This window comes from Equus przewalskii, chromosome 13 (genome assembly GCF_037783145.1).
Source record: "Equus przewalskii isolate Varuska chromosome 13, EquPr2, whole genome shotgun sequence".
NCBI lineage: Eukaryota > Metazoa > Chordata > Mammalia > Perissodactyla > Equidae > Equus > Equus przewalskii.
This window is the reverse complement of record NC_091843.1, coordinates 58,097,547-58,118,828: the sequence shown is the minus strand read 5'-3', so window position 1 is coordinate 58,118,828 and position 21,282 is coordinate 58,097,547. Positions and strand designations below refer to the sequence as shown.

Below are 21,282 nucleotides of genomic sequence, written 5' to 3'. Positions count from 1 at the left end.
GAGCAATTCAGTTCCTCTGTTGCAATAGCCATATTTCATATGTTTAATAGCCACATGTGGCTAGTGGTTACCATATTGGACAGCACAGCCAGAGAACAGTTCCATCAGCACAGAAAGTTCTACCAGATGCTTGTAAAACTGTCTCATGAAACAAAATCTCTGACAAGAGCTTGAGCTTGGATTTCTAAGAGGAATAAAATTAGTCTCTCTTCTTTGTGCCCATTATCACTAGTGCAAGAGGTAGAGGATCAAAGAGTGACCTCTTTCCTGTTGCCACCATGACCCCACATGGACCCATGTCTGCACAGGAGGTGGAGTATGTGCATAACACCTGAGTGGTACCGGACAAGATGCTACAGTAGCAAAATTCGCCCCCCAAGCAAATAACCAACTAGTTTCTTCCAGCTGAGCAGGGGAAATGTTGCTTTACTCAACATTTACTCAACAGACCATCTGTTTTTCAATTGTCTTTACTTTCATCTTCCTTTCCTAGGAGATAAGGAAAAGGATCTAATAACTAGCTCTGGGTGCTGGCAGCTCCTCCTTCCAAGGGCAGCCTGCCTTTCAGGTTAGAGGCACTGGGACATTGCTTCATCCATGTGAATGAAAGGCAGACTGTGGGCGCAGAATAGCCTGTTTCGAGCGTTATCATAGATGGATTACTTGTTTGCTTTGGTGCGTCTGTAAATTAGCATGATTGCTTCCTAACTGTGGTTTCATATATTTTGGTTTGATATTGTTCTTTGAAGAAACAAAGTTTCTTAAAACAACATTGAAATTTTCAGAGGATGCCAAGAGTAAGATACCATCACTACTCTGGGACCTTGGCAAATATGCCTAAGTGGGGACACTAATAAAATAAATCAATGAAAACAATAATAAAGCACAGTTTTGTGGCTCTTAAACAACTAGTAATTTAAAAATAGATAAATTCCAAAGCTGATGAGGCTGAAAAAAAGTGGTACATTCATAGACCACTTGCTCATCGATGAATGACTCGTACTTATTTAAACTGGCTTGTTTTTATGGGAAAAAATTGGTAGCAAGCCCAAAGAGCCATGAAAATATTCATATCCTTTGACCTATAATTCCTGCCTCAGGGATTTCATTCCAAGGAAAATACCCAAAAGAATGACGATGTGATCTGTATTAAATTATTCACCATAGAATTATTTTCACTATCAAGAGTCTGTGAAAATCTGAATGTCTTTTAGAGAAATGAGCAAATAAAATAACAACATATAAACTTGAAGCAGGGGATACAGCCATTCGAAATACATGGAGACTCTTAAGCAATATTACCAAACTATAACAAGTTGAAGTAATAGAATGCACTAGATTTACAACAATGTAAAATATATATAAACGTGAATAAAGACTGGAAAGAATAGGTCAATATGTAATAGAAAAATTGACATTCTGAGGGATATTACTTGAATGAAATAATATTTAAGTTAACCATGTCAGCAGAAACATACCTGTTTACAAATAGCATATTCATTCTCCTTCTTTTCCTTTTTTTTTTTTTTTGAGGAAGATTAGTCCTGAGCTAACATCTGCTGCCAATCTTCCTCTTTTCCTCTTTTTGCTGAGGAAGATTGGCCCTGAGCTAACATCCATGCCCATCTTCCTCTACTGTATATGTGAGATGCCTGCCACAGCATGGCGCAACAAGTGGTGCATAGGTCCACACCCGGGATCTGAACCAGTGAACCCTGGGCCACTGAAGCTGAACATGCGAACTTAACTGCTATGCCACTGGGCCAGTCCCCCAGTCTCCTTATTTTCTTAATTGCTATCAGGGTGCTAACTGATTTTCAATATAGATCACACTAGTATTTGCTGGTCTAACCCTCTAGTTATGTCTTCTAAATGCCTGTGTGTCCTACTTTTTCACAAAAGGTTACTGTGGACACATTTCTAAACTGCAGTGGCCACGTGCCCATTTCCTACCTGTACTGCAGGGCCAGCCTCAGCGCGGTGGCATTGGACTCGTACTTCCCCACCAGCATGCTCATCCTCTCGGCGTTGCTTTTGCATTCCTCCAGGGTTATGGTCAGGAGGTCATTTTGGGATTTGAGGTGTTCAATACGGCTACAAAGGAAGAAAAACCACTTTCACAATTTCACACTAGGATTACAATTAATTTGCCAATCTTTTAGTTGTCGACTCTAGATTGAGGCCAGAAATGCATGTTAGGATGTGAGCTTGTCAGATGTTTTCACAAATGTAACTGATGCGAAATAAAAAAAGGAAGCAACTCTAAGTTAAAGAATCACTAAATTCTGTGTAAATTAGAAATGAAAAGTAAGCTCCCTGGTTATTTCCCGCACAGCCATTGACACGCCCTGTGCCAAGTACTGTGTGAGGCTCTGAGTCTCTGTGGAAGAAAGGAGCCAACCGCAGCCCTTCAGGAGAGTTACGTCTGGTGCTTCAAGAGACCACCCTCCTTGCGGACAAAGGAAAAGTCGCATCACAGTAACAGCTACTCTTTTTTGATCCCTTGGTCAATAACCCCCCCCACAGCCCTTTGAATTAAGCATTACTGTCCCCATTTCTCAGAGGAGGAAGTGGAGGCACACAAAAGTTAAGCACCTGGCCCTGGGATTTGAACCGGTCAGTCTGACCGCAGATCCTTCACTCACAACCGTTCACTACGGAGCAGAAGCAAAAGATGAATCAGCCAGTGAACAGGAAGTTGCCCTCACGGGGCCTCTGAATGGGAAGCGGATCAGGAACTGGGTGCTGTGTCCAGAGCTCCTTCCAGGTTAGACAGTCCCTCACCTGCTCACTAGTGGTGGATAAGTTGTGGGAACTTTAAGTTTTCTAGGAATCAGAACTGAAAATTCAGAGCAAATGAGTTTATGGCAAAGTTAGAAAACAAATCAGAAAAACCTAAGTCTTCAGTGTCTGTTTTCTGTCCTAGCATACTATGCTCTAGATGCAACGATTCATCTTCCATGGGACAAGCCAAGTGATAGTACTCTGATCACCAAGTCTTAAAGATATGTAAGGTTTTACACACACCAAATGCAAGTGACCATCGAAACGCAAAGGGGCTTGGAAGCCATTTGCCTTCAGGATAAATCTTAGGACCACAGATCTTAGAGCAGAATAAGGAGACATTCAACAACATGTGAGATGTCTGGTGAGTGTATAACTAAGGCCTCTGAGACGCTGTGGCAACAAGGTCAAGTCCATGTAAGGTGTTATGAGAACATAGTTTTCTGTCCCCGTTCACATTAAGATGTCTTCAAACAGTACCCACTCTTTCATTTACTTTTCAACTTGCTCTAGGGTACATTCTGTCCCCACTAATTAGATGAAACTGTTTACTCAGCTCACAGACCTCCAGGTGGCCAATCCCATCTCAGGGGCCTTCCCAGGCAACACCCTAGTAATCAGCTACTCCCATCTTAAAATGTTCTCCCTCACTGGGTCATGATAGGTCTCTACTGGTTTTCGTCCTGCCTCAAAGGCCGCTTCTTCTGTCTCCTGCTGGCTCTTCATTCTCTATGAAATCTGTGGTGGTTGGCGTTCTGTCAGGGCTCAATCGAAGCCCCTCCTCTATCAACACTCTCCCCTTAGGGAGATTTTATCCAGTCCCATGACTTTAACAGGCATTTATGTGCCCTTGGCTCCCAAATTTCTCTAGCCCAGACCTCTCTTCTGAGTGGCAGTCTCACATATCCAGCTGTTTCCTGATATTTTCATTGGGTGTCACACTGACACCTCAAATTTAACATTCCCAAATGGGACTCTTGATTTTCTCCAAACTTTTTCTTCCCCCATCTTGTCCGTCTCAGTAAATGTCACCACTATCTACCCAACAATATGGGTGAGACACCTGAGAATCTTCTTTGAGACCATCCCTTTCTCCTACATCCAGATCTAATCCAGCTGCAGTTTTCATTGATTTTACCACCAAACATACACTGAACCCATCACCTCACCTCCACTTCGGCCACACTGATCCCCTGCAATAATCTCTCTGCTTCTACTCTCGCCCACACCTGAGTGATCTTCTGAAACTTATATCAGATCCATTCTTCTCCTACTTAAAACCTATTAACGACTTCCACTGACACTTAGAATAAAGAGCAAACTTTGTCCATGGCCTCAACATCCACATCCCACCCAGCCCTGTCGGCTTTGCCACCTTATCCCACGTGACTCCTCCTTCCACGCACTCCATTTCAGTTCCATCGGCCTTTGTACAATTCCTACTTCATGCCAAGGTTTTTCTGGCCTTGAGGTTGATAAGTTGGCTCATAAGACTCTTCCTAGTTTGTCATATGACTGCTTTTTTTTCCCCTTAAAATCTCAATTTTTATGTCCCCTCTTCAGAGACGCCTTCTTGGCTACCTCTCTAAAATCAACCTGCCTGTTATTCTATCACAGTGTCCTATTTACTTTCTTCTTGGAGCTTTCTTATAATTTTATTTGTTTGCTTCTGGTCTAGCTAGCTCCCCTTATAGAATATAAGTGCCATGAGAGCAGGGACCTTGTGTGTTTTACTTCCCTTCTCAAGCCAAATAGCCTAGCACATAGCAGGTGCTTAAAATAGATTTGTTAAATGAGGGAACACACTTCTGAGTACGTATGATCCACCCACCTCACAAGTTAAAGGCTGTCATTTTTGGGAGCACAATAGGCCTCCAACTTCGGGAGAGGTAGTAAAATAACAGACATCAGGACACAGTGGTAGATTATTTCTAAGAACTTCCCTGTCTAGCAGTAGCTATGATCATGGGGGGAACAATGGAGGTGAGATCAAAGGGCAGGGGTTGGAATTACAGCCAGCCTATTTAATAGCCCTGGACTGAAGGCAAGTCACTCAACATGGAAGCCTTTGTTTTCTCATTTGCAAAATGGGACTGTTTTGTCGTCCCAAGTTGAGGATTAAGTGGTTGTCTGTGAGAGCCCTTTAAGCTGTTAAGCACCATAATAACGTGAGCTACACACCGAATAGTTCCTTCTTTGGTCTCTCCTAGGTGCACACAATTGAAAAGGAGGGAACCTCCCCTGAATTCAACCACAAAGCAGGCTTGTTAAATCCCAAACCCAGTAAGAGGAGATTCTCACTAAACAGAGGGCCCCTACAGGCATCTGACTTCATTAAATTGCAAAGAGCACATCTGATTCCATTTTTAAGCACTCCCCGGCCTGTTATACTGAGAGGGCTGCTTCTCTACAAGGTAATCATCAGGACTGTCACTCTTCAGTATTTTGGGTTTAATAAGGAAACCATTTAATTTCAAGATTTAAAATGACCTAGATTACCACATTTCCTTGGTTCTCAAGTGCTATATTAAACAGCTTCAAATCAGGGAGGACTAACACAATAATTCAATTTATCCAGGTTTGCCCTACACAAGGGGAATGGCATTAAGCAACAATGAATGGGGAGCGGTATCCACATTTCTTCCCAGTTAGTTCACAAGCCTTTCTAGTTCTTACTATGCCCTCCCAATGCCGACTGGTAGGTCAAGGCAGCCAGGCCATGCTTGGATGCCATTCAACAATCCATTCTGCACTGTAGAACCAATTGTGTGTCGGAGTGGTTACCATGGTTTGGCTCTGGTCCTTCTCCTTTGCTTTTTTAGCAATTCTCTCACTGCTGGGATGACACACAAGTCAGTCTCTGCCAGCAGGCAGGAGTACAAACTCAAACAACCTCTGTCGTGAGACTTGGGAAGAATTCATAAAACTGGGTATTTGGTAAGATTAAGCAGGGCAGTTAGACCTACTTAGAAAATCATTCTAAGTAGGACTAAGTAGGATAGGACATAGGGACTGAGGGTTGTGCACATCTGCAAAGAGCATAAATAAAATGAGGCAACCCTGAAATAAGGCAGGGAGGTCAGACCAGCATGGCCGTCAATCCCAGGAACGCCTCTATCACATTGCTTTTGCTGGTTCCTTGTAGCTCCAGGCACCCCTGGGATGCTAACTCAACATTCCAGAACCTCTTTCTGTGGTTCCTGGCAGCACAGGCCTGCATGCTTAGGAGCTATCTCGTCATTCTGACCTACTTGTCATTCTATATGGACTGCTCTCAGGACTTGCTACATAATTTGCAAAGGCTACTGCAAAATGAAAGGGCAGGGCCCCAGGTTCACAAATTACTAAGAATTTAGAACGGCGACAGGAGAGCAGTAAAGCAAGTGTGGCATCCTTTTAAGCACAAGACCTTGTGTATTCGAATGCACAGGTCACACCATGCCCATGCAGCCAGCGCTGACTGCTGTAAGCACTCCGCTGATGAGCAAGATGATAGAAAGTGCCCCTCCCACCAGCTTGACAGCATCACTCTATGTCACAATACACAAGCCAACTTGAATTGATCTTTGCAAAGGGGAGGAGGGGCAGCTAGCTCCCCACCAGTATTCAAATATACAGGATTTCCTCTTACCTATTCAACCGTTCTGTTTCCACCTCAAACTCTCTAATTTTGCTCTCAGAGATGGCAGATCCATGTGAGTAGAGTGTTTGGAAGATCTCTTGGATGTTGGAGCAGTCCTGAAGAGAGTGGGCCAGGTGTTCCGCCACACTGCTGGATACCTGTACAGGTAAGCATTAATCCCCCTCTGGACAGTGTCACTTCAGGGACGCCTGTCCCCATGCTTTGCATGCAAAACAATCTAAAGCTGATATTCCTTAAGGATCAGACACCAGGAGATGGTTACCCTGATCCTTCTCAGTTTGTATAATACGATTCTAGTATAAAAAGCTAACTGATGTGAACGCAGTACAGAAAACAGGGTCAGAATACAGCTGCATCTCCCAAGCACGTGCTACTGGGCAGCAGGCAGGGGGATCATGCCTCCTTAGAGTCCTTAAAATTTTGGATATTGAACATAGTCTGGACTCCCTTCCGCTTCCTGAACCCCCTGCCACTCCAGGCCCCTGTCTCTGGCTGCTGTAGAGAAGAGAGATTGACTCCTTTATTTTCATAATTTGGCTCTGGCATGGAATGTGGATGTGTGCAACTTTTGTTCAGCACGTAATTCTAAATTAGGGCCCCAGAAGTGCTATTTAGGCCTTCTCTACCTGAGGATCAAATAGCTGGCTCTCCGAGCCTCATCCCCAATCCTAAAAGATATCCCCCAGGGATCTGAAACTACTCCCTTTTCACGATCCATCAGCTTACAGCCCCAGGGAGTTTGCAAACTCTACAAATGAAAATGCTAATACTGAGCTAGAAGGTTGCATTCTGCCATGCATTGGGCTCCCCTTCAAAGGCGGCATTCATCCTCACTGGAGAGCACACTCCCTTTCAGAGGGCCTTCCTGACTCACTCCGTCTCTAGGGCATCAGGGTGATATAAAGCAGATACTTCAAGACTTTCATCTACATCACCAGAAACTAGATCTAAATCATTTCTTTCTGAACAGTTTCAAGTAGAGAAAAAAAACCTCCCTTAAAGTTGAAGAAGCAATTCAGCATGTGGAAACCTATACATTTTAGTTGATGCTGCGGAAGGAAATCAGGTATGATTTATTATTATAATCAACTGGTTTCCTGGAGGTGAACTTTGGGAGCTCTTCTATCATCTACAGGCCACTGTCCGGGTAGCTCTATTGGGCGCTTTCTTGCCTTGCTTCTTGTGAACACTCACCCCTATGCTGCTGATTTCTGAGCCCAGGACTGGCCGATCAGACGATGAAGATTCGGATCTGGTCTTTGATAGCTTCACCCTCTCAGCAATCTTAAAAAACAAAACAAAAAATTATCAAAAAATGACATGTCACTCCCCAGATAAACTGTTGAGACTGTGTTTATAGAGGGCTATGCTCAACCACGGCAACTAAACTGGTTAATCGATTTCTTAAAAACTCACTTGTCCAGTTTTTCTACCATTTCTTTAACCCAGGGTTTTTCAACCTCAGCACCACTGACATTTTGAGTTGGATGTTCTTTGTGGTGGGGGGCTGTTCTGTGTACTGAAGGATGTTTAGCAACATGCGTGGCTTCTAGCCACAAGATGCCAGTAGGACTTCACTTGTAACCATCAAAAACGTCTCCAGACATTGCCACATATCCCTTGGGGGACAAGAATCACTTCTGGTTGAGAAACACTAGTTTGACTAACTTACAAAACTTGATGGTTGAGAACTAGCCTTGTGGAGACTGGTAGGGCTACCAGGGAAGAGGAGATGTATCCTTTGAATAGTCTCTCCAGAGTAGACTCGACATATGGGCGGGAGGAGGCGGGGGGAAGGTGGTGGGGTGGGGGGCAGGGCGTCCTGCGGCAGAAAACCGCTCGGGCTACTTCTCACAACTGCCATGGCCCGCCCATCATAATCTATTTTTCTCCTGGCAAGGCTGTCAGTCCTGTGAGTGGGGAGATCATTGGTTCATTACTCAGGGTCCCCTCCTGGGCTGCACCTTAATCCTCCAGAGCAACTCTCCATCCACCCCTTAGTATTGTAGAACCTGACAAAACGTCTCACTCTCCACAACGACTTGACAGCTGTGACATGCTTCAGCCGGCTGATTAATGAGAGCCGGCTCCAGGTTGCAGACAAGAGAGACTTAAAACTATTAGTGGGTTATCTCTCCCTGCAGCTCCAGCATAGGAGGCCTGTGTGAGACCCCAGGGAAGCCCCTCGGGGCCGTCTGAGCTAATAGCATGCCTGCACAGCGGCCATGCTCGGTAGAGGCTGGTGCTTCCAGATAACAGGGGGTGTTCCTGCCTGTTCCCAGGAGTTCACCTTGGCAATGGGAATGTCATTGCTGCTGCTGCTTGTGCTCAGCTCTCCAGTGCTGGGGTTAACTGGGCGGTTGGTGGAAGTGAGGCGGCCAGGGCTGGAGGGCCCTGTGGCCTGCACGCTCTGTAGTCGAGTTTGAAGCTCTCGAACCTGAAATAATAATAATGCCTTTAGATACAGTGGTGGTTTCCCTGGCCAAAGACCAAAACAGCCAGAAGGGTGGATGGCATGGCTTTCATTTACATTAAGGGATCAGCTTCAGTGAAAAGTTAAGTTGGCGGAGTCCACATTAAAGTCACTGTATTCTTAACTAGACCTGCCACTGGCTGGCCATCATTTGTTCTTCACAAGTATGAGGTGGACATGTTTTCTAAGGCACTGGAAGCTTCCAGCAGAGGCAGAATGACCATCTTGAATGAATGTTTATTCATTCAGCCTCATGTGCCTGATGCTGTCTTGGGCACTGCAGATAGAGAACCCAGGATGAAATCTCCACTCTCATGGAACTTGGAGCAAAGAGGAGAAAGACAAATAATTTCCAAACAAGTGCACATGAGTGCTATAAATATCTATCTCAAGTGCTCTAGGAAGCAGAAAAGGGGATGAATGTGACTCCATCTGACGTCATAGGGAAGGGTTAAGGAAGGAGTGAGAGGACCAGTACTTAAGCAGAGTCTTCCAGCTGCACAGGGTTCTAACAGACGAGTAAGGGCTGGCTTTGGTGAATGCAGGGGTGAGGTGAGGTGGGAAGGAGAGAATGGCTTGTGCAAGAGCACAGGCATCAGGATGACACGCTGTGCTAGAAGAACGGCAAGTTATTCATTATACATGGTGTAGAAGAGAGAGCTTCATTGGAAAGCAGGTGAGGCCAAGGGGAAGAGACAGAGACGGCATCCACAGCTTTTCCCCAGGGACTTCATGGGAAGGAACACCTAAATAGCCCTTTTGTATAAAAACAGAAAGACAGGGCCCTTTGAATTACATTTAAAATACACATTTACCTGCAAGGAACTTAAATGTCCAAATCCTGCTTTTCTATGGGTAGGCTCAGTGACAAAGGGAGGTATTCCAAGTAAATGAAGACAATTCTAAGAAATTGGTCTTTCTGATGACCTTGGTCACAGTTATATCATTGGGTACGATGTCTATCTTAAACGGCAAAACCTACAGCACCCAAAGGTCCTTGCGAATGTGCACCAGGCCTTGCTGGGAAGAATTAGCACTGGGACATCCAAGGCAGGGTTCTCCAAACTTTTTGGTGCACCAGAATGCCTTGGAGGGATTGCTGAAACACAGAGCCCAGGGCCCCACCCCCAGGGATTCCAATTTAGCAGATGGAGACACAGTCCAGGAATCTGCATATGTAACAAGCTCCCAAGAGCTGTGGATGCTCCCGGGTCTGGGGCCCACCCTTGAGCAGCACTGACCTAAGGGACTCCCAAGGCCATGCAGCACTTTAGTTCCAGGGACCGGAGCCACATCCCTGCCAGCCCTGACGCCAAAACCCTTCTAGGTAAATCCTTCTCTAAAAGCGACTGGAAAGCTTTTCATATTAAATATCTTGGATGTCTCTATCCTGCTAAATTGGGAACCAAAAGTAATTGAAATTTCAATAATTCATCAACATATTAGAAGTCAAAATAGGAAAATTCCCTGGGAGCAAATTGCATTCAATAGTGAACAGCTAAAAAGTGCCTAATGCTCTGCTGTGGCTTCCAGGAACTGTGGGTTGATGGAAATGTGTGTCGTCCTCATAACACGCCAGACACAGGGCTGACCTCAAAATAGTTTCAAGACTAGAAAAATGCATGGCTGTCAAAGCCAAATGGTATTGCTGGTGAGAGATTACAGGGCTCATCCTGGAAGGGTCCCTGACAGACCAAGAACGGGCACAGTGTGGATGCCTCGTTACGCTGCATGGCAAAGGGAGAGGGCCCATTTTCCCATCAGGCCAGCATTCTGGCACCGGGGGAAACCTCCCTGGTGGAGACCATGGATTTCAATTTCTACTGCTGTGATGTCTGATGAGGTCCTGAATAATTAACAATGTTAACACCACTCCAAAATCTAAAGAGTCTGAATTGTTCGCAAAACAATCAGTGGTCTGTTCCTAGAATCCCAAACGGCCCACTCATCTTGCATTTTTAAAACATACAAATTATCCTGGCAATTTACAGAAACTTCATCAACACTTGCCATAGTTTTTAAAAATGTTTCTTCTTCCCATCACTAAAGTAAAACATGTTCATCGTGGAAAATTTAGATGATACTGAAAAATAAAAACAGACAAAGTACCTATTCTTTCTTATAGTAAGTTCCTTCTTACTATACAGAGACAATTAGTCATTTTCCACAGTGTGTTTGTACACAGGCACACATGCTTAAAATAATTTCTAAATCTAAATATCCATTTTCATTTTAAAAGCTTTGGACTCAGAGAATGTCTTTGAAAACGAAAGGACGATAAACATGTTTATTTTGGTCTACGCTTTACTATTTAATGATACCTGTTAGGCAGTGAAAAAAATCCAGCTGAAAGGAGTGGAATGAGCCTGCCATGGAAAGACAGGGAGACGGCTGGCTGACTTAAACAGCCTTCTGTCCCCTCTTGATTTGGGGGTAGGGGTCTTAATTTAAATGAATAAAGGCACAGAAATGAAGGCTACACCCAGCTTGCTGACTCAGCTTAAGTAAGGCTTGGGAGAGGGGAGAGACACAGCTGTTAGAGTCCTCACTTTTATTCTCACCCACTGTAGAAGGTTGACTCGTGTCCCCCCCAAAAGATATAACCAAGTTCTAACAGTCAGTAGCTGTGAACGTGACCTTATTTTGAAATACAGTCTTTGTAGATGTAATCAAATTAAGGATCTCAAGAAAAGATCATCCTGGATTGATGGCGGGCCCTAAATCTGACTGGTATCCTTGTAAGAGAGAGGAGAGGGAGATTTGAGACACAGAGAAGAAGGCCACGTGAAGATGAAGGCAGAGGTAGGTGACAGGTCAAAGGACACCAGGAGCTCCCAGAAGCTGGAAGAGGCAAGAAAAGACTGTCCCCTGAGTCTCTGGAGGAAGTGCACCTCTGCCAATACCTTGACCTTGTGGACTCCAGAACTGTGAGAGAATAAATTTCTGTTGTTTTAAGCCACCAAATTTGAGGTAATTAACTAATATACCCACCTTTCATTGAAGATATTTTATTAAAGAACATACGTTTCTCTCTACAAAATACGTGGTTTGGGGTCAGGGGACAGCCAGGAATCAGAGCTACCCTGAGCTGGGAATCGAGACTTGTGGGAGGGTCGGTCATCAGCCTCCACAACCCTCCTCTACGGGACTTCTTCAACAACAGAGCACAGAACGTGATTTGAGTGGCCGTTTTCTCATTTCCCCTAAAGTGACCACGTAGCCAGAACCCATCCAGATGCCCAGAAGAGAAGTTAATTTGTTACATACATTGGAAACCTGGTAGAGGATGAAGGTAAGATTCTTGTCTTCCAAGGGCTCAGAGTCTAGCCAAGCCTTAGCATGTGAAACATGCTCCAAAAAGGGATACCAACAAGTAGTGTCAGAGTGTAGAAGAAACACTGCCTCTGCTTGCCAGAGCAGGAAATGCCAGGGGATTCAATCTTGAAGGCTGAGTGGTCGTTCAGCAAGTAAATAAAGGGGAACAGGCAATGGGGGAGGCTCTGAAGAGTTCAAGTAAGGAAATGACATTAAACTGCCAGAACTCTGCTTCTCTTCTTTATGCCTTCATGACTCCCAAAGGGAGAAAAGGATGTTATAGAAATCATTCGATTAGAGAAGAGAATGAACTGGAGTGAGGAAGAGAAAGGAGGTGAGTCAAGAGATGTACTGACGGTTTAGGTGAGAAATGATGACGGCTCAGACACAGTCAGTGAAGTGGGAGCAAAAATGGAAAAATACACCCTAGACCAGCATCGTCCAATAGAACTTCCTGTGATGATGGAAATGTCCTATAGCTACACCATCCCCTGTGGTAGCCACTAGCCTCACGGGGCTAGTGGGCACATGCAATGTGCCTAGTGGACCTGAGGAACTGAATTAAACGGAGAAAACATAAGGAGGAGCTGATTTTTCAGGGAGAAATAAAGATGCCAGCTTTGGACATGTTGAATTTGATGAAACCAGGGTATGTGAGTGAGGATATTCAGTCAACAATCAGAAATATAATCAGAGGGAAGGACATAAGAAATGAATGTACAGTTTAGGAATTTTGTGTGTGGATAAGGTTGCCCAGGGAAGAGGTACAGCAGTTGGGGTGGAGGAGAGAGCCCATACAAAGAGAGCTGGATTGAAGGATCACGGAGGACAGTAAGAAGGGAGCACTTATTCTCTGGGAGGAAAAGAGGTTAGGAGAGGCAGTTAGAAAGGAGATCTGCAGACTGGAGAATGAGGATGAGAAACAGAAGGGGTCTGGTCTGGTCTGACGGTTTGTTTCCCTAAGAGAAAAGCATGAAGGTCGTCCACTAGGAGTGAGGGAGGGAACAGCAGATGTCAGAAATGTGGAAGGAAGCTGACCTAGGAGCAAAAAAGAAAAGCTTCCACAACAGCACTGAAATGTCAGCTGAGCTCTTTCATCAAGCTCTTTCAACAAGGCTCGTAAATGCCTTGTTTTCTTCAAACTCTGGAGACCTCGTGAAAATATGAGTAAAGAATAAAAAAGATTAAAATCGTAACAGTGAAAAGAAAGTGCTTGGGGCATTAGCAGAAAGAAGATTTGGGCACATTCCTTAAAGGCAAAGTGGAAGGAAGAGTACTGATGAAAGAAACAGAATGGAAAAAGCCAAATTCTATAAAATATACAAGGGGAAATCTACCCAGAAGGTCCGCAGGGTTTAGACTGAGCTTTGGCACTTGCTACGAAGGACAAGAATGGGAAGTAGGATGAAAACAGGGAGTAACTGTCTGTATACAGAACAAATGAGAATTTCCAGTATATGACTGCCTCGGCTAAAGTAAACAGGCACACCTCCTATTAAAAATGCATAGAAATGCTGCATAAAAAGGAACAATGAGAAAGAAATTCGCTGCCAAGCTGAAAAGAAAGGCAATAAAATCACCAGGGGCCAGAAACAAAGTGAAAAATAAAGCTGGAGAGGTTAGGAGGGGGCTGGTGCCGCAGCACAGCAGGGTGTGGATGTTCACGGTGGGAGGGGCCGGAGATGGAGAGTTGGCTCCTGCAAGTTAGGCTGTTTGAGCTGATCCTCCCGACTAAAGCCTGGAGCCTTCCTGCCCCCACCCATCTGTGAAAAGTGGACAGAGAGTGCTGCCCATGAAGCCCAAAAGAAGCCCCAGAGCTGTGCAGACGGGTCAACCACAAGATCTCAAAATCCCAAATCCGGGACACATTTTGGTCTGGGATTAATACTGTATAAATTGGGGCCCAGCAAATTGCAGGGTCCTAATCTTATAAATTAATAGTGAAAACTGGTCTGGATTTTGCCAGGCCACCCACTGCCTCAGAGACCTAATTTGTAGATCATCCAACATCACTAGGGAACAGGACACTTAGGCTTCCCATGACTAGGAGCCTAGGGCCACGAAGCTGCCAGACATGAGGGATGACTGCAGGGAAAGGAGGACGAAACAAGAGAGCCAGCATCTAAATCAGGAGATGAATTCACTAGAGAAGAAATGAAAATAAAGCAAACAGTAAACTATGCCACAATAAATATGTTTAGGATCCTTAAAGAGATAAAAGGAATAAATTTCCAAAAGCATAAGAAATTATGAAAGAAAAATAGTCAGACATCAAACAAATAGGCAGATGAGAACAAAGCCCATGGAAAATAGTAAAAGAAAATCAATGTACAGGTTAAACACTAGACTGGATAAAATTGAAGAGAGAATTAGCGAACTAGACTATAGCACAGAGAAATTAATTCAGAACACAGCATAGGGAGCTAAAGAGATACAAAATACGCAAGAATCATTGAAAGATGTAAATGATTGAATGAGGCTTCAACACACTTTTAAAGGAGTTCCAGAAGAAGAAAAGAAATGACAGAGAAACAATATTTGAAAAGAAAAGAGATGAGTTTTCCAGATGGAGAGACAGACATGAATCCTGAGACTGAAAGAGCATATCAGGTGCTAAGTAGGTATGGCAGTTTTTAGATACGTTTGCGAATTCTTTGATATTCCCTCCATCAAGAGGAGGAGTCCAATTCTCCTCCCCTTGCATATGCCTGGCCTGAGAGATGGTGTCTAATCAATAGAATGTAGTGGAAATGACATCATGTAACTTCTGAGGCCAGGTTAGAAAAGGCGGGACAGTTTTGCCCAGCTCTCTCTTGGGATGCTGGCCCTTATAAGCCAGCCACCCCACTGAGAGGAAGCCCAGGCCAGTTGGAGAGGATGCTTGTGGGTATTTTGACCTATAGTCCCTGCTAAAGTCCCAGACAACAGCCAACCTCACCCACCAGAAGTACGAGAAAGGAAGCCTTTAAGATGCCTCTGGCCCCAGCCATGATCTGACTGTAACCACATCTGAGCTGAAGTGGGAACTGCCCCCTGGAGCCCAGTCATCCCCAGAGCCACGCAGGGAATAATAAATGATGATTGTTTTAACTCTCAGCTTGGGATGGTTCACTACGTAGCTGGAGCTAACTGGAACAGGAGGATGACAAGATAATTGCACATCTAGAAACATTGTAGTGCCAATGTGGGGAGAAAAAAGATAAAGAGAGAATCTTATAGCTGACTGGTGGGAGAGATAGACACCTTAGGCTCTGAGGGCAGAGGTGTTGGTCTGTTTCATCCACAACTGTATTGCCAACATCTTGAACGGTGTCTGACACAGTGTCAGTCTCAATATAATCTGCTGAATATCATTAAAAAAAAAAAAGGTCACCCTAAAATCCAATACCTAACGAGACTACTGTAGTAGGCTGAATAACGGCCCCCAAAGATGTCCACATCCTGATCCTTGAAGCCTGTGAATATGCTACCTTACACGGCAAAAGAGAATGTGCAGGAATGATTAAGAATCTTGAGGTGGAGAGATCACCCCGGAGTATGTGGTGGACCCAGTAGTCACAAGGGTCCTTTAAAAAGAGAAGCAGGAGTGTCAGAGTTAGAGAGGGTTTGAAGATGCTATGCTGCTGGCTTTGGAGAGGGAGGATGGGGTATGAGTCAAGGAATGCTGGCCACCTCTAGAAGCTGGAAAAGGCAAGGACGCAGCTTCTCCTCTAGAGCCCTGAGACGGAACGCAGCCCTGATGACACTTCGATTTTAGCGAGTGAGACACATTTCTGACTTCTGACCTCCAGAACTGTGAGATAACATATTTGCGTTAAGTCGCTGTTTGTGCTGATTTGTTAGAGCAGCAATAGGAACCTATGTTATATGATGATATACTTACTACCATATATCACCAAGAGTGTGGACAAAAACATTCTCAAAGATTAAGAAAGATCTACCCCTGTAGACCTTTGCTGAAAGAACTTTCTAAGGATAGATGCTTTCAGCAACAAGCAAATTAAACCCAGAAAAAGAATGTATGAAAGAGACCATGGTTAGCACAAAAATTGGCAGGATGTGGGGGCAGAAGGAACCCTCCTATGCTGCCAGTGACTGGATGGACTGGCGAGCCATTCTGGAAAGCTGCACTGTGGGACTGGGTCCACGTAAGAACGTGCACACCCCAGGACCCCACAGTCTCACTCCTGGACACGTATTCCAGAGAAATTCCCACCCAGCACCGAAGGAGACATGTGCAAAAGCAGATGCGCTGGAGCGTTTTCTGTGGTCATGGGAAGCCTGGCTGTCAGGCACAGTGAACAGGTGACCACTACAGAGTTCTAGGAAGCCGCCAGACACATCAGACTAGCTGTATGCACAGCAATAGGGACAGACCTGCAAATTCGAGTGCTGAGGGGAAAAAGAGAAGAGAGGTCTACAGCACAGAAACATTTATGTAAATTAAAAATAAAACAAAACACTGTGTATAAGGACTGACATAAAAGGAAGACAGGGAGTGGGACATAAAATAAATAAATTAAAAGAGGGACCTTTCACGGATCAATGATTGTGCCTTTAACAGAGGAATGTAATTAGCTTATCTCTCTGCCCCTGCAGGTCAGATTAAAACAAGCCAATGAAAGAAAGTAAATACAAAGATGAGAGCTCAGGAACATCAGAGATTATGCGCAGCCAGAAAGTGAGATACTGGCGCAAAGAATTTGGTGCAAGAGCTGTCAAAGACAAACACCTGGTGAGGTGGGCACAGAGGTGGGTCTCTGAAATGGGGGACGTTCACTGAGGAGGTGAGGGAAGGGCAAGAGGAAGGCAGGTCAACTCCTGGATGCTTCAGTCTCCCAGGACAACTGTAGGACCACAGACGAGTTGACAGAGTCTGTTGATGAAGTTGTCATGTGAATGTGGCTCACAGATGAGTGACAGGCAGGAATGAAAGGTGGCACCGGAGTCCTGAGTAGGATTAGAAACATTCTTATTAGCTGTAAAGGAATGAGTCTGTTCTGCTTATGATATGCAGCAGCGCTCACTGGGTAGCTGTAATTTCAGGCAATTAGGTTGTAATTCATAATTTCACTGTGTAATGGAGCTGGTTGCGATGAGATGATTTCTACACTGTAGAAGGCTGACAATCACTGGGCCGGAAAAGCTCCACTTAATGAGCTTGGGGCAGCAGTCAGTCAGTCCCTGCGTAGTTCTCGGAGGGCTGCCTCCTCGAGGTCCAGGCTTTGTGAGTACTTTGCAGAGAATCACTCTCTTACTGTAGATTCTGTAAAGACTTTTCTTGAAGCCCTCAAACGAATGAGGAATCAGAATTTATTTACAGAAAAAATACATTTACGTCTATAAGTCTCATTTACACAGTGTTTGATGAAAGGCATATTTTATTGTGAATGGGATTTTGAGTAGGCTGAATCAGAAGAGCAAGAGATCACAAAATTGAAGAAGGAAAAAAAATCCAACAGCATTTCCACTCTCTGAAAATTTGGCAGGTGAACTGTTCTCCCTTTCGTCCTACAGGCTGCTGAGGAACCTGGAGTGGATAATCAACATGGCTGCATCAGAGAAAGGTCAGCGTTTGGCTGTCTTCCTAATTTCTTACCAGCTTTCCAACAAATGGAGTCAGTTACTCTCTTTATAGCCAAGCGTTCACCTTTAAACAGCCTGACCTCCTCACAGGAGCAGGGCTGGCAGAGGGAGGCCGGGCCATATGGATGCCAAACACTGGCACCCACCACTAAAGTTACCTCACGCTTTCCATGGCACGGATGTGCACACGCCCTTCAGAGCAACTGCAACTAATTCCAGAGACGACATGAAAGAATCGTAATTCTGAGGGCTCTCTGCCTTGGATCCCACTGAAAACTTCCTCAGACCACAGAGAGGAGGGCGACAGGTTCTACCAATAATGCTCTGTTGGGCTCAAATCAAGATAAATATATGCCCAAATGACTTCTTCTCTGTGAAACAAACTCATTTTGTCTTCTTTAGTGTTGTCTTCAAATGCCAGGAAGACTGATGTGTGGAACCCCATGGAATCTGGCACCATGTGACTATAATAACATTTCTCAATGTTTTACTAACTTCTTGTCTGTGTGGAAGCTGGAGGCAGAGTGGGGAAAGGGTGAAGAGTACAGGAGAGCAGTCCGATCATCAGAACGATGAAGACTGCATCTCATAACGAGGCACCAGAGCTGAAGTTTGAGTGTTAAGAGCTAACGTCAGTGTAGACCAGGCAGGATTATGAAACCTCTGTGGGCTCAGTTTTCTCGTCTCCAGGAGGGGTGTAATAATCACACCTCTTGTAGGATTCTGGTGCAGATGAAATGAGAGGTGCATAAATCATTGCTCACCACAAGGAAATGCTCAAAATATGTTCACTATTACAATTTAGGTTTTAAGTCCTGCTTTGCCTTCAGAAGTATCTATTTTTAGTCCAAGAGGGGAATGTTTAGTCTGAAAATGTTCAAAGAAGGTTAACGCTACCAATACTAACAGGTCCTTAAAAATACACTATCAAGATTGCATTGAAGAAAAAAGACTATTGGTAAGTGCACCTTGACGAACTGCCTGTCCCCCTTCGCTGGATGGCACAGGAAGTTCTGCACTGTGCCAGGCAATGCCTGCTTGCCCTTGGAGCCCCAGGGTGCCGATGTCCTGCTGGATTCCAGGATGAGCACACCCCTCTCTGCCCTCCCTCCTCTGGCTCATGTGACCCTGGAGAGTGGACAGAGCCCCTCCTTTTCAGATGCAGGGTTCATCACTGCTATACTCTGGGCCCCAGGAGGAGCAGGCCAGGTATGAGGCGAAGGTGCCAGAAAGGCTGTGGTTCTCTCTCTTCACTGAACCTGTGGGGAGAGAGGTAAAGAGGCCTGGAGAGGCTCTCGGCTCATGTCCAGTGGGTGACTGAAGGACACTGCCTTCTCTTTCCTGTCTCTGAGCACTTGTTGGGATCACAGTGGGGGTGTGTGCTGGGGACCTACACTGCATTCATTGATTCAGTGGCTCATGGAAGGGCCTGGGCATATATCCTTTGAAAGAGCTTCCCAATGATTCTGACACACACGTGGAGAGCCACCACAAGATGGATGAGTGAAAAGGCCTGTTTCTCTGGCACTCTGGTTCATGTCTAAGTCTATCTGGTATCCCACTCAAAGCAAATAAGCCACCTGTGTTTGGAATCTTTACTGCTCAACAAACATTCCCATGCTCTTCCCTATTTCCCAGCCCCTCTATGGTTAGGTAGAGGGTCTGGTTCTGGCCAATGGGCCATGAGTGGAAGCATTTAAGTGCAGGGGTGAGTCCGTTCAGTGATGTTTAGATGATGGGTTGCCATCAGCCTGGGTTCCTGAGTGAATATACGGAACAGAGCTGTGCGCCTATCCCCAAAACTTCACTGGACGTGGAGTACAAGCAAGAAATAAGCTTTCCTGGTGTGCCATGCCACTGAATTTTGGGGGGTTAGTTTGTTACTGCTGTATACCTATCATTACTCTGACTAATATATCAGCCATGCAAAGAAGAGTCAGTTAAGACTCCCAAATTGACACTGGGGAGGAGAGTACTGGAGCCAGACCCCACTCCTCTGAGCTCCCTCCTACACGGCCAGATTAGGGCTGGGAGTGTTAAAACAGGGTTTGTTTTATACAAATATTTTGTGAATTTAAACTTAGCTAATACTGGCATCTTCTTCCTCATCATATAAAGAAACTCCTAAGAAGAAATAGAACAAATAAGACATAAACAAAGTTCCATCAAGGACAAAAGAGAAGACTGTGCTTGTGTATGAACATCAGGTTGTTAAAGCTGGAAGACACAGATCACCGTCCATAATCCATACTGCATTTGTTAATTTGAAAATTAAGGAAGAATATAAAGAAGAAAAATATGGCTATCGTTTCACTGTCTGATTTAGCCTCTGTTAATATTTTGGCATATTAGCTTCTCCCCTATTTCTATGTGTTTACTTGTACATAGTAAAATTTATATAAGAATATATTCATGTCAAAAATACACTAGAACACTATAGAAAAGTTCAAGCCCTTTGACCTATACTCCTAGGAGCTTGCCCCCATCCCCAAATAACTATTATTATGAGACTGGTTTATGTTGTTCTTGTCTATTTAAGATATTTTTACACATACACATATATAGTTGATGTAAATTTATACACAGATAAATTCAAAGTAAATACAAAGTACTGTTCTGCAGTCCTGCATTTTCCATATACAGACACTGTGGTCCAGAAAAGCATCATGGAGGGGGAGGCAGTGTGGGAAGAGCCCAGATGGGACATAAGGCCAAATAAGGTGAAACAAAGATGAATCTTTATTTAACCTACGGTGAGGTCACAACGATTTCACTTCCAGAAATATCTCTACTGTTACCGATTTTTAGTTAAAAATATCAAAGAGATATTGACTTAGTATATAACAGGAGACAATGCAGACAAAGTGAACAGCTGCTTCAGAGACAGACCACGCTCTGGACACATCAGGATGATACTGCAAATGTTCTTTCCCAGTAGGGATGGGCAGCCTAATAGTAAATATATATTATAAATGAACTAATTAGTAGAAAGAAGTACATAATAAAATACACAGTCAACCTTTAAGGTAATTACTCTTTGTAAGCAGGTCCCTTGGTTTAATTTGGATTCCTCTTGTCAACTCCTTTAAGCATGATCATAGAGTGGCAAGTGGCAAGAGATAACCCGGGTGACTACTGAAGGTGGATTCGATTCAGTGTTTAAAATCAGTTCAGTATTTAGAAAGCAGCACCAATGGATTCAGAACTAACAGCTCTGGGGGAGGACCTTCGGGCCATCTAAGAGGATGCCCTGTAAATCGCCTCAGTCAGTGAGTTCATGGGACAAGTGCTAGATCTGCGTGTTGCACACTTGGATGAGCAAAACAGTGCTGAATCCCCTACAACCTCCAGGATCTCTACTGTATGAGAATGACGTGGGCAGATGCAATGCAGCTCCATCACACCTGTCATAATCACAAACTTAAAAGTGGCCCAAGGCCAGCCTGGTAGCACAGTGGTTAAGTTCGCATGTTCTGCTTCT

The 21,282-nt window shown here is 44.5% G+C and overlaps 1 protein-coding gene and 1 long non-coding RNA gene across 12 annotated transcripts in view; one reads left to right on the top strand and one right to left on the bottom strand.

The window, feature by feature from the left end:
- Positions 1 to 21,282, bottom strand: part of MCC (MCC regulator of WNT signaling pathway) — a 407,992-nt gene that overhangs the window by 45,563 nt on the left and 341,147 nt on the right. For 7 of the 8 annotated variants that reach the window (XM_070571261.1, XM_070571264.1, XM_070571263.1 and 4 more), the window contains 4 exons: positions 8,718 to 8,864; positions 7,622 to 7,711; positions 6,416 to 6,564; positions 1,954 to 2,094 (listed from right to left, as the gene is read on the bottom strand). In XM_070571261.1, the coding sequence (XP_070427362.1) occupies positions 1,954 to 2,094; positions 6,416 to 6,564; positions 7,622 to 7,711; positions 8,718 to 8,864 (527 nt within the window). The remainder of the gene's footprint in view (positions 1 to 1,953; positions 2,095 to 6,415; positions 6,565 to 7,621; positions 7,712 to 8,717; positions 8,865 to 21,282) is intronic. The other variant, XM_070571262.1, reaches the window with a different exon arrangement.
- On the top strand, positions 6,433 to 20,102 carry LOC139075335 (uncharacterized). Of its 4 annotated transcripts, none has more exons than XR_011525637.1 (5): positions 6,433 to 6,572; positions 7,398 to 7,493; positions 16,815 to 16,950; positions 17,733 to 17,782; positions 19,920 to 20,102. It is a non-coding gene; the product is annotated as an uncharacterized lncRNA (long non-coding RNA). The 4 variants fall into 4 exon arrangements; XR_011525638.1 differs by having other exon boundaries at positions 16,815 to 16,967; XR_011525635.1 differs by lacking the exon at positions 19,920 to 20,102 and having other exon boundaries at positions 17,733 to 18,295.